We start from the raw sequence: 17,332 nt of genomic DNA on the forward strand, positions 1-17,332 counted from the left end.
GGTAATCAAACACAGTCGGTCAGACACAGACGGGATGTGAGGTCAGACGAGAATAGGAAGTTATGGTGCGTGGGCAGCGCCAAAAACAGAAGAGAGAGGAACAGTAAGGACACAGGAGGGTGTGGAGTAACACCGAGTAGAGGTTCCGTTTCAGATTTCAGCTGTCAGCATCATCTCCTGGTTCATCTCGGTATTAAACACTTAACCAGATGGACTCGCCAACGACCGCCAGTCATAACACTCAGTGGTGAGGTAAAGAAGTAGTGTTTTTCAAACGTTATTACACGTCTTCTGAAATATTAAATAAGTTCTCTTCTTATGTCAGAAGTTGAATTTGTTGAGACCACCTCTTAACTTTATGCTCTTGGTTACATGAGACCAGTACTGTAAATGTGGGGCAAAATCACTGAGCAGGCCATACTCCTGTCTTTTTTTCACTCAACGGCTGATCCGATAAGCTGGGTCAGCCTGTTTGATGGAGCTCTTCATGTCTGGAGCTGTGCTGTAATTCCATAAAAGAGAAAAAGTTCGGTTTTGTCCCAATGGAAGAATGGAAAGATAAGTGTATGTATAAAAAAAGGAGAGAAAAGAGCACTAATGAGCTAATGTGTCTAGCAGTGCATCTGTTGAACTCTATCCGTGCTGCCAGCCCCAACACACACATGTACAAACAGTAGCTTAAACTTCCCCCCCACTGCCCATCAGCAATCTCCTGTGACCTAATACTGAGACGCACACACACAGTCTCTCTTTTGCTCTTGCCCTTTTTTTCTCACACACAGGGAGGGCAAGTAGAGGTTGTGCTTCCATGACATCACTGTTGCCATGACTCATAAGTGTACCCCAGGCACATTAAGGCGCTCTCCTCCATAACCCGTCAGAGGAACCGACATACATGCACACACACACATGCACACTCCATCATTTGTGCCAAATATACATCGATCTTTGAAACCCAAACTGCGTTTTACACAAATATACTGCGCTTGTGTGTAAGGTCTCCATTCACGTGCATGCACGCATGCTTGCATGTTTGACAGTTTCCTCGCTCCTGTAGCACGAGCATCAATCAATCTTGGTTTCATGCAGGTCTAGCTGTTGCTTACCTTCACGCAAAGATTCATAGAGACATCCTGTGTGATCTCGAGTGGTCACACTGAAATGGAGAAAACAGATTCCCTTCAATCAGGAAAAACCTCAACTTCGGGGATCACACGGGGTGGGGGTGGGCGGCAGCGGTGGGGGAGTGGGAAGTTCCCACACGTGTGCGCACACATTCACTTGCGCTCACCCTCATAACAACCTCGAGCGTCTACTAAATCACCTTTACATGTGTCGGTGGACCAGTTTTTATATGCATGTGTTTATGCTGCTCACTTTCAAAGAGGCTGTGCAGAACCAGTGACACACTCAGAAGGGACAGTAAAAACAACAGCTCCACTCCCACCCTGAAATGCTTTCTAAGTAGCCTTTATCTTCATGTGGGTTACAAATATTCTCATTATAATTATTTTGAACAGATTATATTTGAGAAATGAAAGGAGTCATTGAAAAATGTTTCCCGCTATCTGTTAGAGACAGCTTCATATTCTAGGTCAAAATCGAAACTTTGATTTGTAATAGATGAAAAACTGCAAAATCTCAGTTCTAATAAATGGGAAATGTGCTTTTGTGATTTTTGCTTAATAAACGATTGAATGAATAATTGATTGTCAAAATAGCTACATGTGAAATGTCTAATTCTAAGCTTCAGAATTACTTTTCATATGAATATCACATGTCACTTCCAAGCTAAATCTGCTTAACTGCGTTTTAAAGAATGCACGAAACACAGTCATCATATACACATGTATTCAGTAGAAGTCGCGCAATAAAGTCAACAAACTGGGCTGCAACAACAGCCAAACTGATGTCAGACCTTCCTGGGAACAATTACTCACAGATGTAGATATAGTTGATGTGAAAATGGTGCATCATAATGATTAGAATTATTATTTCTATGAACTGTTTAATCTGAAAACCATCATCAGTTTTTATGTACAAAGCAGAGTAGCCATTGTGGAATATGAGTCATGTTTATTTATTTATTTGTTTGTTTTGGTGATCCCCATATTGTTTCATAGGTCAGAAATTTATGAGTAATCCTTTCTGTGGAATGCATTTAGGTTTTTCCTCTCCTCCTCCCCAACAGCTGTGTAACGACTTGATGAGATGAAATAGGCACTTACTGAAGAAAACAAGTGTTGCATCACACACCATTTGGCAACAGAATTTCTAAAGAATTGATGGGGGTTTTTTATTTTATTTTGGGCTATTTTTGTTTCATTTTTCCACAGATGGTTGAATTATTTGCTGGACTGAAAATGCCACAGAAAACATTACAGTTGATTAGGGAATGCAAATGCTTTTTGGTGACATTTTCAACCTTAATTCCCCCGTTTAAACGCAAACCTTGGCCGACCTTGTGTAATAATGAGCCCTCGATTTCTACATTTGACAGTACCGGTAACATCTGGGAGCTGAAAATGTTCTCATTGTCTCATTTTCAGCCATGCAGCCAATGTGGATGTGATTTGAAAATTTTCACTGGCAATCAAACTCACATTAAGAAAGGTAGAAACAGTTTTCATAGATTGTAATTATGGCCTGACATGTGGGGGAAAATGCCCTTGGGAATTCTCACCCCAGTTTATACACAGAGCCTCTCTTTTATGATGGAATATTTATTATGTCATTCTTGATAATTACTGTCTATTTTTGTCTGTCTTTCTCCTCAGATCATGATTCAGAGGGGAAGCGTGTTCAAGACATGCTGTCTGCAATCGAAAAACCACAGGTTGGCATACCTCTTCCCACAACTGCACGCACACACACATTCAAACCGCTCTCATCAATCACTTCCCTGTCCGATGCAGTCACAGCTGGCTTAAGCAGTGATGACTTTTCCGTATGTTTATTTGGTCTCTTTGAGTCACATGAAAATGAAATGCTTACGTTTAGAATAATATCTATACTGACTTGTATATGCAGCACATTCCTCATTTTCAATGTTTTTTGGGGGGCTTGAGCAGCAGGGAGAGTAATTATAATTTACGCTGTGCTAATGCTGGCCACCTGAGGGCAGCATCTGCTCACCCAAGCTGCACACTCTGTAATAGCTTTTTTCCTTCCCTGAGGGGAATGTGATTGAATGAATGAGCTGCTTCCGTGCAGACATGGTTTACTAGAGAGGAACTGCTCATTCCAAGTTAAAACAGTTTGGTCAGCATGCTGTGCCCATTTAACATCTTTGAGTTTACGCCGCGGCTTGAGACTGTGACAACTGAGTGATGATACAAAGAGGATATTTAGTATAACTACAGATGGAGATGCTGAGAAATACATGAAATAGATTTTTGATTGATGTCCAGTAGTAGTGATTTATCTATGCTTAAAACCTCAGATAACTTATAAACTGATCAAGTTTATTATAGTTGAGAATGAGAAGTAATACAATTCGGAGGTTTCCTTGTGACACTGTCTATTTTTTCAGTGCCGATGCATGATGCATGTTCGATGTCCTATAACTTAAAGCGTTTATGATGAATGCAGTAGTCTGTTGCAAATGTACACATAGAGTTATATAAACAGCATAAATTCACCTGGATGGATGGATTCAGCTTTTTTTCAAACAGGCATTTAAACCACAAGATGTTGTGGTTTAAAATATTTAAAAAGGACTACTATTGGTAACATTGTATGCAAATCCAACAGTCATTTGTACAGTGGCTTTTAACTACCTGTTATTGACTTCACTAGCAATGCGGCTATAACTATGTGTATTCCTTTGTGTCCTGAAGGTTTCCAATATTCAGGCACGGACTGCACGGCTGTCCTGGGCCCCCCCAGCAGGGCTGGTGAACAGGCATAGTAACGGGATACCTGTGTCTTGCTCCTATGAGGTATCTCTCTCAGATAAGGGAAGAGATGGGAAATATCGCCTCATATACAGGTAGGAAACTTAGAAGTTGGGGGGAAAAAATACAGCGTCCAAATTTAATCCTTAAGGTCATCCAAAGGACACTGGTGACTTTGTATGTCTTGTCTGTGTTTCAGTGGTGAAGAATTGGAGTATCATCTGAAAGATCTCAGGCCAGCTACAGACTACCACGTACGGTAAGGCCTCAATCCTTTTAATATTAACTACTTGTGTGTTGCAGCGTATGGGGGTCCAGGAATCCCTGAAATGTTGGATAAAAACATCCTTTAACTGTTTGTTTCGTTTGTCTTTCTGCATCAGGGTGTCGGCAATGTACAATTTGGTTCGAGGCTCGTGTTCAGAGGCCGGCTCGTTTACCACAGAATCCACAGTCCCTGATGTCCCGTCATCACCAAAACTCACAAATCGTGCCAAGACCAGCCTCACCCTACAGTGGAAGGTACAGCTACTGACATCTTCTTGTCCAGATACTCCTCCATGAAGTATTTTCACTCCCAAGAAACATCACAGTGATTTGTCATTGTGACACATTTAATGATATTTTAAATTAAATATATTACAACTCCGATGCGTTAATAGTTTGAGTGCATCAGCCGTGCAGCACCGACAAGTAGTTGCACAACTCTGTTAGAATGCACCCCTGTGTCCTCTCTGACCTGTTATTTTAGTATTTTTTTATATCCTTGCACACTGTCATTCATAAAGAGTAACATCAGTCACCCAGACAGGATATAAGGCCAATCATAAAAACACAGCCGGTATTCTGTCTGTCTCATTGTCAGAGTCTTTTATCCTTAGCTAATCTCTCAATCTCTCTCTTCTCTCTTCTCTGCTTCCCTCGGTCCATTTCACTGTCACCCATAGCCCCCGGGTGACAACGGATCCAAAATTACAAACTACCTGCTCGAGTGGGATGAGGTAAGCCTGTCATCTGTCATGCTCTACCCTTACCTCAAAGCAGCACTTACACCTATCACCAGTGTCCCTAAACACATGTCAACATTGGGCTCTTCAGACAAGATGGAATAAAACTGTGAATTATTCTCTTGCAATGAATGTCTGGCTTTTCTTCCCATCTTCTATTTATACTTCTTTACTTTGTCGTGCTATTTTTTTCTTCACATTTAACATTTTGTTGTAGGTGAGCTTATCAATCCTAATGTCCGTTCTTGTCTTTATGTCTTTTCTGTATACGTCTTCTCTGCAGGGAAAGAAGAACAGCGTTTTCAGACAATGTTACTTTGGGAACCAGAGGCACCATAAGGTCACACGACTCTACCCCGCCTGTGACTACACATTCAGGTTGGCTGCACACAACGACATAGGCAGAAGGTAAAGTTCTGTTATTGAATGTGTATATATACGTTTTATATACGCACACCTGCATGAATACAGTGTCATGGGAGGCATATTGCATGTTTTTTTGTTGTTGTTCTTCATTGTATACCACTATGGCAGCAGGCAAGCACCGAACTGCTATTCTCCATGTAACATCAGTTACATACAGAAGAAAAGACTTCCTCTTTTCCCATTTCCCTCTATTTCCACTCTTCTCTTGCCTCCTCTTGTCATTATAGCGTGGACCATCTCGCCTGCAGTTATTAGGGTGAAAGGGAGCAGAGAGGTCATAGAGGAGACTGAGAGTGAGGGAGGAGATATTAGCTCTGTGAACGAACTCAAAACAGCTTTAATGCATCCTTCAGTTTGGCAGATTTGAAGCTGGGTTACTTGCTTTTATTCTAACTTGAATATTTTTCCCCCCACTACAAATCATCCATCCTCCCTATGCGCTCCTTTTTTCTCTGTTTAACATCCTCTTCGGAACTCATATAACGTCTTCACTCCCAACGCCACGCACCTCTGTGATTAATCACCAATGCACTTCTGTCAGTGTCCTTTTCCATTTTCATTTTCGCTGATTTTTCTCCACCTTTCACTTTGAAAATATTTGCCTCCATCTCAGCTGAAATTGAAACCCATGGCAATCATTTCTTCAGTGTTTTGAAGGAAAGCTTAAAATGGAAATTTCTTTTTCGGCAGTGGCTTCAGTTCAGAGGTGGTGTATATCACCATGGGCACCCTGCCTGCTCTGCCTCTGGCACCACGGCTTGTCAGGGCAGGGGTGTCCTGGGTGACCCTGGAGTGGGGGCGTCCTGAGGGCAGTCCCAATGTGGAGCAGCTCAAATACACACTTGAGATCCAGGAGGACAACAGCGTGAGTACCGTCCATGTACAAAAACATTTGTAACTTTTATTTTTCTTTACATTAAAAATAGACCTCAAAGACTCTAGAACATCTTTTGTCTGTTTGTTAGTTTGTGCCCAGTTTACGAGTTTTATAAATCAGCATCAGGGTGTGTTGTACTACAGCAGTCAGTCAACCGAAGACTAAAAGATCTCAGTTTGAAAGTTATGGATATACACATGAAAATAACAAATGAAAAAGACAGTATAAAGGAATATCGAAGCTTATATTCATAATCTCATGAAAAAGATTTAGGGTAAGTGCCACTGATGCACAGCCGTAAATCCAAATATGCAATACAGACATAAACTCTGAGCATGTACAGCAGGGGCCCCCGATCCCAGTCCACGAGGGCCGGTATCCCTGCAGGTTTTAGATGTGTCCTTGATCCATCACAGCTGATTTAAATGGATAGGCCTGGTAATGAACTAATCATGTGATTCAGGTGTGTTGACCCAGGGTGAGATCTAAAACCTGCAGGGACACCGGCCCTCGTGGACTGGGATTGGGGACCCCCGATGTACAGCATTCTTTGTTTACAGCATTTTCTACAACATTTTTCCACACCTGCCTAAAACCTTTGCACAGTACTGTACATATAAACCACACTATATGTTCCCACAGGTTCTCTGCTCTCTTTCTACTGTATCCATATATATATCTATATACAATAAAATGTGAGCTAAAAGTCAGCATTTATTGCATCCATAAACTCAATAATTTATGCCGATCCTAATGCACCCTGAGAGAATCAAACACTGTACCTCCCACAGGGAACAGACTTTCATCCAAAGTACACTGGAGAAAACTTGAGCTGTACTGTACAAGGCCTGAAGAGGAGTACACAGTATAAATTCAGGGTAAGCATTTGTGTTTTGGTTTCTGCACTTGTGTCCCACTTGTTGAAAATCAGAAGCTTTTTTACTAAGAGAGAATATGCAAAATATGTCATTTTGGCTATAGTTTAACGAGTTGTCTAACACTGCAAATCACTAACCATTTGTCAAGTACACAACATTCAGCTGTGGTTTTTGTGCCTGTTCATAATTTGAGGACATTGTACAAATCTATCAAAATCCTCTTGCGCGTACCTCACCAGGTGAGTTTGTGTTTATTTTGGGTTTTTCTACCTTGCCTCATGCACATTGTTTGATAAAGCTTTGCATCTTCGAAAACACAAAACACATGAATACATACAAAGAATCAAGTCTTTCTGCTGTCCCTGTGCTATCCATCTGGTGTAGACATAATGTAACAAAGCAAAATTATCTATTGGATGTAGCGACAGAATTAGATAATAGAAAAGAGAAGAAGGCAGAGAAGCCAAAACAACAACACGTGAAGGGGCAGAGACTAATGGCTCCTATTTATCACGACAATTGATTTAAGTTTTCAGAAATTCTTTTGTGTGTCTCTGCTTGGCTTGCTGTGGCTCTTTTCTCAGTTTTCCACTCTGTCTATATTCTTTTCGCCTTTTCTTCTTTCCTCTTTTTCTCTTCCCCTTCGTTTCATCCTTTATCTACTTTTTGGATTTTTCTGACTAGTATTAGACAAATTTAAGTAAAAAGAGAAAGGAAAGCAGGGAGAATGGGAGCAGTGATGATGTGCAGCAAAGTGTCACGGTCTGCGGAGGCAGACCGTGCGGAAAGGTGTGTGGTGGACCCAGGTGCGAACACAAACGAGGATGCAGGAGTGGATTCCAACAAAACGAGCCTTTTATTATGGCTGATGAAAAGAACAAAAACAGAATGAGGGCAGCATACGTGTAGTACTCAACAGAAAACCTAAACTGGACAAAACTAAGGAAAGACTATGGCTGGAGGTACAGAACACAGGAGGTGGTAACACAGATGACGCGAGACAGACTGTATGAAACACAGAGACTAAATACACATGAGGGATGATCAGGGGAAGTGGCCACACATGGGAACACAGCTGACACACATGAACTTAACGACAGGACAGAAGGAGTGAAACTGAATACACTGACCGTGAATACAGACTTTCAAAGTAAAACAGGAAACATGGAGATTAGACAAGACACATGAACCGGGGAGACGTAGTACAGGGGAGATGACATAACCGACAGCATGGACTTGACAATATAAGACACGCAGACATAAACACACGAAGGGCAAGGGAGACTTAATACACGGGTAATATGTACAAATGGCTGGACTGCCTTAGTGACCCTAAACAAAGAATAAACATCAAAATAGGCTAAAACACAAAACACTGGGTCGCACGACCCAGGACCATGACACAAAGGGCCTTGGGTTGGAATTGAACCCAGGCTAGTACAGTTTGGCCTTGCAGCATGCAGTCGCCTGTTCAATCACTGAGCCTAATTTAGGCCTTTCTATCAACCTATTCTCGATTTCTGATCTCCCACTACACTCTTTGTCTTTTTACCTTTGTTACGTGCTCTGTGTCTCTAATTGTCCCTTCTGTCCACCTCTCTTCCTGCAGCTCATAGCATCAAACATGGAGGGAAAGAGCAGTCCAAGTGAAGTTTTGGTTTGCACCACCAATCCAGACAAACCGGGCCCTCCATCTGCACCCTGTGTCACAGAGGCAACACCCTATGGATTTACTGTCACATGGGGTAAAGAGGCACACATCCATGCGCATATATCATATCATATACATACAGATACTCATTGAGATGCTTTCATACAAAATTGATTTGGTACAGACTTTTCAGCATTATCCAAGCCAAGACTACATGTGTGCAAGTTGACTTGATCCAGATCAAACTGAATCCTGACACTGTTTGCTGTTAGTGTGTTTCACACTTTCAGAAGAATTGCAAAAATACATAAGACTGCAACAGATAGATTTTTTTGGTATTGATATTAATGTCCCAGAGAAAATAATTTAGCTAACTAAAGTAACTAAAATAATAACAATTATTTTCTACATGTTGTCTCCTGCGAATTGGAATATTGTTTATGTGCAATAATATTCCAAACTAAAATCAGTTCATCAATTGTTTTGACAGATCCTCCAATGGACAATGGGGGATCTGAAGCTCTTACGTACCTGCTTGAGATCATCTCAGAGGGATGTTCTGAAGGTACCTGTGTTATATCTGTCTGTCACTGTATCTATTCAAACATACCATGAAAGATTTTCCAGCATCTTAGGACAGACCTTTTTCTCTTCGTGTGCTGTTTAACTTTTCTCAACTACCAGCCTAAAAAAAATAGAAGCCATAATTGAGTCTTTCTTAGCATCAAATTAAGATATTGAAGCACACAGCGTTGCTCACACCTGCCCTACAGGAAACCTAATCTTGTCTAGTTCCTTTCAATCTATAGTAAAAGATTGCTGTTGAGTGTCAGTGTACAGAAGAAGAGAATATCAAAAGCCTTTGTTCTTTTGTCAATAGAATCGACCTAAAAAGTCATCTGGATGATTTTATCTAGCTTGTATTTACACTGTCCTGTGATATCAAGACAGGCTTTTTAAAACCTTTTTCTTCTTAAAAAGATGTGGTCATTGAAACGAATGACTCTGCCATATTAGGTTTATTCAAACTTCACTTTTAGGTACATTCAGTCTGTAGAGATAACATAGTATTATGCATTACAGAAACACAATACACTTCTGCTAGGAAATTTACGCTGTGATGTAAACAAGGCCTATATTTGCACGGCATAGTGCTGCTTCACAGGGAGAGTATTATATTTCACAGGCATACGCAATCCATCAACAGCAGAACAGAAACAAAGCGTTGTCAGTGGGATTCTGTTTCTGGAAACTGCAGAAATACGTACAAAACAGCAGCTGATTATGTGTATGTGCTTTAGTGTAATTCCTTGTTTTGTGTGTGTGTGTGTGTGTGTGTGTGTGCAGCAAACCAATGGGAAGTAGCGTACAGTGGTCCGGCAACACAGTGTGTGTGTGAGCGACTGAGACCAGGGACCGTTTATCACCTACGTGTGTGTAGTATCACCACCGGAGGACACAGCCCAGTAAGATTCACATACATGCATGCATACACAAATTTCAGCAATACACACACACACATAGATATACATATATATACATACATATGTTTCTTTTTTCTTTAAGGCAATGGGGGCAGTTTCAGGCCCATCTAAGTTCAGTTGTGTGTTTTTGCACGTCCAATAATAAATTGTAGTCAATTTTTTTGAGTGAGTGTTGTAAACTGTCAGTCTGAGGTTACACTAATATGTACAGTTGTATGTCATCTGCATAACAATAATACAAAAATAGCAATATTCTATAATCTAAGTTAAAAAAAAAAAAAGTCTGTTTGATAGGAGAGGTCCAAGAATAAAGCCCTGAGGAACTCCACAAACTTTTTGTTCATTCAACTCCATAGGTACCAAGGGACATGAAGTACCCGCTCACTAAATATGATGGGAATTTCAAAAGATATTTTGCACTGAAAAATATAGTTGTTGTTGTCAAACAATCTTTTCAGTAATCTTTCCTAAAATTATACATGTACACCAATAATTAAGCCTATCTGTAATTGTCTTTTGTACCTTTTATTTTTTGCTCTTTAAGTGCACTGGTAGTGTTCCAGTCCGTACATTAAGTGTCCCACCAGGGCCCTGCCAGCCGCCAAGGATTGTCGGTAAAGCCAAACACAAGGAGGTGCAGTTAGAATGGGGTGAGTTCAGGCATACACGCACCCTGTTTACTTTTATTTACTAGAATATATTCGAATTATTTTCGTATAAGGCAGCTAAATCACCTTCTGGCCGTTTAATATGTTTCCCTGGCCAATTCTAATGTAAGTCGAGTCAACCACGTTTCAGCCTAATTGAGCCCTAATTTAGCTCATTAAATGCCTAACCTAGCCTCATATTTGACTTAACTCTCCTAATGTCAGCCTATTATTGTAGATTAGTACTGTTATCTCTTGGCAGGAAAAGGTCTTCCAGCCTGCCATGCTGAGGAAGTTCTTTCTTTTACCAGTTTAATACAGCTGGTCATGTCTCTAATCAGCTCACATTCAGGCACTGCTGCAGCTGCAATTACTGGCTCGAGCTGAAGGTCAAACATAAAGTATTGGAGGGTTTTCCCCACTGTCACCATTATTTATTACTTTTGTCTTTCTGCAAGCAGAGAATAGCACCAGGTTTATGGGGAAAAACCCCTAGAAAGTATTCAAAATATACCCTGTGTATTAATCTGTAAGCAGTATAAAAAGCTTGTGAAATACTGAATACATCATTAAGAATTTATGTGTAACAAGATATCGTGACATATGTATTGTGTATTTTCATCACAATTCATGTATTGTGGTTAGTTTCACTGTAAATGTTTCTTCTTATCGCTCTCTCTTATTTGATCTTCTTAGACTCCCCTGAGGGAGTGTGTGAGGAGTGTGTGTACAGTCTGGAGATGAGTGAGGGAGACGCCAAGCCAACGGAGGTGTATCATGGCTCGGAGCTACAGTGCACTGTCGCTAGTTTGCTTCCTGGTGCAACATATAGCTTCAGACTGAGGGCTGCCAATGAGGCTGGGGTAAGAAACTGTCTGGCTTTTCAAAGCAAGAGTGTGATCAATAATAAAAATGAAAATAAATAAATGAAAGCCATGACGATCTGGTAATTCACCAGGCTAGACCATAAAACTTATTAAAGAACAACAGAAAAGCGTAGTTGAAACCTTTTGAAGCTTGATCCAGCCACTTTAATAGGTCAGCCTATAAAAGAAGGGATGTTTTATAACAGCTAAGCATGAAATATTGAATTAAATAGCATTTGTTTACTTATGGCTTTGAAATTTGCTCTGCATATTGAGCACACAAACTTGGGAGCTCTTAATACACATCCAATATTAAGCAACAAGCAGAAAATTCAACTTAAAACCGTAGGTGTAGACACAGACACTGAGTAGTTGGATCAGTGTCCCCTAGAAAATTAACTTAATATTATAAGATTTGATTGTTTTGATTATCCGGTCACCTGAAAGTGAATTAGATGGCGCCAAAACCTCAGCACTGTTGCTTATTGAACAAGATGACTGTGTCTATATTTCACAGCTTTTCAGTTTGGGATTAGAATTTGATTTTCAGCTTTTGTAAACTTTTTACTGTCTAAATGATTCAACTTTCTCATTTATTTTGTGTCAATCGATCTGTGTCTCCCTTAGTACGGACCATACTCTGAGCCTACAGAGGTGACGACTGCAGCGGGTCCTCCTGCGCAGTGTGGAGTTCCCATAATCACACTCACCAGTAACACCTGTGTAACACTCAACTGGGAGGTGAGGCAAACCAAAAACACAGCTGCATTTATCAAAGGAAATAAACAGTGTATGGAAGGAACAAAAAACAGACAAGCAAATATAAAAAGACAGGCCACATTTTTTAACACTGCTAAAGAGCTCTAGCTCCCTTTTACTGTTTAAAATAAAAAAAAGTAGTAAAGTCATCTTTTGGGCCTTTTGGTGTTGCTTAGCAGGCTCATTCCTTCTTAAGAATATACCAGCTTGCTGATTTGGCCACTCCTAAAGTTTTTTTTCCTATCACTTTAAAGGGTATCTTTTTTTGTTTTTCAGACTAATAGTCACATTCATCATTTTTTGGTCCCCATACTCCACATATTCCACTGAAAATATACCAAATGAAGGTTGCACACTTTTGATTTATATACCTAATTTGTCATTGGAAAATTAAGGAACAGGCCTCACCTGGCCAGTAACTATGCAACCATGGTATAACTATCAGACTATGCATGGTTATAATGGCTTTAATTTCTAAACAGTTAATGCTGTACTTTTGTTAAAACCTTTGAATTTAGTCTGCACTTTAATCAGATCTTGATCATTTGATTTCAAATCTGCTGTGGTGATTTACCAAGGTTAAATGACAATAAATGTGGGTCCAAATACTTACCTACCTCAATAGACTTAAGTTTAGATGGAAAAAAAAATAAATCTTGTTTTTCATTTTGGGTTTGCAAAACAAGACCTGAATCCATTAACTTTCAGGTATCTGTTAATTCCATTGAGCTGATTTTGTGTTTCTATTGCAGAGCCCTGAGGGTTCGGGTACAGACATCTCTGAATATCGTTTGGAGTGGGCGAGGGAAGATGAACCCATGGAGCTCATCTACTGCGGATCTGCCACGCAGTGTGAACTGTCAGATTTGACACCTGCCACAAATTACTGCTGCAGGCTACAGGTAGTGCACACACTACTAGATATCCCTACAGTGGATTTAGATGAACATAGACAGGCATACAACATTCACTTTTGTTGAAGCCATGCATAGTTAAACTGACAATGAGAAAAGAAGAACGTACTAGTTTATGGAACATAAGCACTTCCAGAAACAAAAGAAATAACTGAATTGTGAGCGCGACAAAAATTCAGCCTGGAAACATGAAACCAAGATGCTGCAACACAAACACTCAGACTCCAGGGAAAGATTAATGGTCATTGATTCAGTTTGTATTCTGACCCTCAATGTGGTGCATAAATAAGTGCCGTCTTTCTCCTTCTCCTTCTGTTTGTCTAACTCTCTCCCTTACTCCCTTTCTGTCTTGTACCCTCTGAAGCTATGAATCCAATAACAACATGCTTTATGGCTCACATCTCTATAGGACTATTTATAATCGGTTAATAGTTAATAGGTTGACAATCCAAGGTCAACCTACCATCCTAATAATTGCTTTTCTACATGTATGTGATTTCTCTTTGTCTCTGTGCACTAGAAGTGTACGCCTGTGTGTTCATATCTGTACACCTTAAGAAGATTGCAGGAATGGATCACACCAGAGGCGCTGACTTGGTTGAAGTCTGTGTGACTCCATACGTTCTATACCTGAATGAACTTGTACTGGTTCATCTTCTGTAGCAGTGTTTCAAATCTGCACAACCTGACACGCACTTGTTTTATGAGAATGCTTTGAATGGGGGGACGCCAACGTAAGGATAAGTTAAATCAGTTTCTATGTGTTTTTCTAGCCTCTGCAAAATGAATTTGACAGCTGAGGATAAATCCGAGAAACTACTGAAGTATAACTTTTCTTGCTGGACCCAGAGTTATCTAGATAGTTTAATGCTGAGATAAACCGTCAAGGATTTATATATAAGTGCACATTGTAGATTCCTTCTCCTTGGTATCTACTCGTGAATGGTGCTTGGCTGTTTTTGGAAAGTGGCTACAGTGCATTTTTACAAGAAAACAAACACTGCTCATCTGCTTGGATTTGCTAAGTACATTTAATCCATGAATGTTGCTTTTTACATGTAACTATTACAAGGCTCAAAAATGGATGGAAGGAAGCAATTTATCTACATTTTTTATTTTTAGTTCAAGCTTTCCGAATGGACAAGATGTATATAAAATACCAATTTTGTCCTTCCTTCCTCCTCTCGAAGTCTGTAAGAGGCAATGAAGGTGACTATTACAACGAGCGATTGAAAGGCATTTAATAGTGGATACTTGAGCTGAATATTAATGTGTTTGACAGCACAAGTAAAGGATTAATGCTCTTTCAAACTAATTTGAATTCATGTCTTTCTGCTAGTTTTCTTGTCTATTCAGTTTTCTATATCAGTCCCTCCCATTTAACGTTGTCTTGCTCTTTGTCCTGTGCTTATTAATAAATCCCTTCATATTTATCTTCTTCCCTTCTTATTGTTAACCATCATCTGTCTGCCTTGGTTTTAGTCTTCACTTATCCCTTTCTTTTTATCCCTCTCCTCACCTCTGTTCTATCACCGGGATCCTCTATCTCAGCACTATCAATCACAGCAGTTTCCCCCCCTCTTCAATCTCTCTCACCCCCTCTGTGTTTCTGTGTCTCCCACTCAGGCGGTCAATCAGGCAGGTGCTGGTCCATATAGTGAGCAGAGCAGTTTCCAGACCCCAGCTACAAATCCTGACCAGGTATCATCCCTTACCCCCCTGGATCTCCCGACCTCCTCAGAGACAGGCCACTCCCCGTCTACCTGCCTCCACCTGAAGTGGGAGGAGCCAAACTGTAACGGGGCCGAGATTACCTCCTACGTCATCACCCTGGACGACCAAACCATCACTGTGGATTCACGGACAACTCACCTTGTCACAGGCCTGCAGCCAGACAGTGAATACAGGTAATGATAGCTAAACCAAAGCATTTATGCTTGTGTGTGGTGCATTACATGTTAATTACCGTGTGGTTGTGTCCCATTTTTTCATATGCGGTGCCAGCCCATAGAAAGAAATAAAATGCTGGTGCAAACATATTTGGCGCTCTAATTTTTCCACTTCTTTGTACCTTCCCTCACATCAGTTCCAATAGTTTCATTGATATCCTTCTACGAATTTGCTAATATTTATAATTCGTTATAGTGATCCTATAATTATCTATTATACTGGGGGGATGATTGCTATTTTATCACTGATGAATTCAAAAATCACAGCAGAAAAGTAGTGAGAATAGAGGACAGTTAGATTTGTCGGGAGGTCAACATCAAGTTATGTTGGAGATTCCGGCATTGGGTTCAGAGGGGTTTACAGTTATGTCTTAGGCTATGATGTAAATTACCCACTGAAGCATAAATTGGGTGTAAGAAGCGGGTTCATTAGCTCATTTTACACAATCTGTCTCCTTTGGCCATTTGGAGAATGCAGGTTTTACAGCTTCTGCATTGGCTTCTTTTCATACAGACAAGCAGGCTACATCTATTTTTTTATACACATTCTGTATTTAAATAGGGGTAAAATGTTTGATGATTGCATGAGCTTGGATCTCAAACATGTACTCAAGTAGCAGTAAACAGCCCCTTAATCATCTTTATGCACAGCGTTGTTGTGATCCCGCTTGTCTGTGATTGCTTGTAATTGTGTTTGTGAGCATGCATATGATTGTGCAGCAAGTTCTTTGAATTCTAATTAAAAAAGACAAACAGGGAGAGGTTATCCAAGGTAAGGTGACATGTGCAGAGGCAGGGTGATCTCGCACCATTGTTTTCATTCTGAGGTTGTTTTTGACCCGGTGTCACTGTGCTCTGTTGCATAATGGCTGCCAGTGAGACAGAACATGTGTGAGCCCATGCGTGTGTTTGTGTGCATTTGAGAGAATCTGTGGGAGTTTTTGTGTGTCCAAATAGCTATAATTCTGGTTGTTATTTACGACAGGAATTGTACTTCAGATATTCTTTGACTGTGTGGCCTTGTAAAGGACCACAGTAAACATTTGTGTGTTTTTGTGGCTGTTTGTGTGTGTGAGCACCCACATTTGTACAATTTTTTTTGCAGCTTGGAGGTTAAACACACTATTGTTATGTATTAGTATTTAGACTTCAGTTTTTGTTCTAAACCGATGAAAAAGGAAACATATGTTTGCTTTTTAAAACAAAGAAATTCGTTTTTAGTTTTTTCCCGCCAACAATACAATACGCTAAATTATAAAACATTAAATATAGTTACATTAAATATTTGTAAATTAAATATCTATATAGATTTAAGATGACTTGCATTTTCTGTCAATGGAGTTTAAAATATTTCCTTCAAAATACAAGATTTGAAAATCTTTCCTGCATCTTTGCCCCAAATAAATAACAAAACCATATTAAAGTAAAAAGAAAACCCCAAAGAAAACCCTTAAGTGTATACTTGTGGTCTAGTCATCAATGACAGAATACACATTAAGTAAAGCTGCAGTGCAAAGAAGGTGCATTCTGTATTATCAACAATGTCAACCTTAACTTCAAGTAAAGGAGAGAGTTCAATTTGTCCTCTAAAATTAGATGTGTATTTTCACTTTAGTGATTTTCTTGGAGTCATTGAGGTGAGATTTAAATAATTTACCAGTCAGAGGTTCTTGCACTGGTGAAATTATAGTCTCAAGATTATTCAATTACTTGTCCCCTAGTTTTTTTCTCTTGACAGTGTAAAAAAAATAAATCATAAATTAAAAATAAATAAATAAACTGCATCTGTTCTGAGCCTAAGATGAAAGTTTGTTAAGGTACAACACGAAGAGGTTGCCTGTCCATCACAGGGCTAACAAATAAACATTCACGTTCACTCTCATCATATCTAAATGTAGCCCCACCTATCATCAAAAGCTAAGCCTTATCTTTACGTTGTTCACAATCTCTTATTATCTTTTATCCATATCCTTAATTA

General features: G+C 39.8%; 1 protein-coding gene across 2 annotated transcripts in view; it reads left to right on the forward strand.

Moving 5' to 3' along the window:
• The window catches only part of fndc3ba (fibronectin type III domain containing 3Ba), an 87,632-nt gene that overhangs the window by 56,440 nt on the left and 13,860 nt on the right, over positions 1–17,332 (forward strand). For both annotated transcript variants that reach the window (XM_004540166.5, XM_076877678.1), the window contains exons 8-23: positions 2,778–2,836; positions 3,840–3,991; positions 4,096–4,155; positions 4,280–4,418; positions 4,844–4,897; positions 5,187–5,311; positions 6,020–6,194; positions 6,998–7,084; positions 8,694–8,829; positions 9,226–9,300; positions 10,083–10,201; positions 10,764–10,869; positions 11,563–11,729; positions 12,360–12,473; positions 13,244–13,393; positions 15,032–15,312. In XM_004540166.5, coding sequence (XP_004540223.1) covers positions 2,778–2,836; positions 3,840–3,991; positions 4,096–4,155; positions 4,280–4,418; positions 4,844–4,897; positions 5,187–5,311; positions 6,020–6,194; positions 6,998–7,084; positions 8,694–8,829; positions 9,226–9,300; positions 10,083–10,201; positions 10,764–10,869; positions 11,563–11,729; positions 12,360–12,473; positions 13,244–13,393; positions 15,032–15,312 — 1,999 coding nt within the window. The remainder of the gene's footprint in view (positions 1–2,777; positions 2,837–3,839; positions 3,992–4,095; positions 4,156–4,279; positions 4,419–4,843; positions 4,898–5,186; positions 5,312–6,019; positions 6,195–6,997; positions 7,085–8,693; positions 8,830–9,225; positions 9,301–10,082; positions 10,202–10,763; positions 10,870–11,562; positions 11,730–12,359; positions 12,474–13,243; positions 13,394–15,031; positions 15,313–17,332) is intronic.

The sequence above is a fragment of the Maylandia zebra genome, linkage group LG19 (assembly GCF_041146795.1).
Source record: "Maylandia zebra isolate NMK-2024a linkage group LG19, Mzebra_GT3a, whole genome shotgun sequence".
NCBI classification, from domain to species: domain Eukaryota; kingdom Metazoa; phylum Chordata; class Actinopteri; order Cichliformes; family Cichlidae; genus Maylandia; species Maylandia zebra.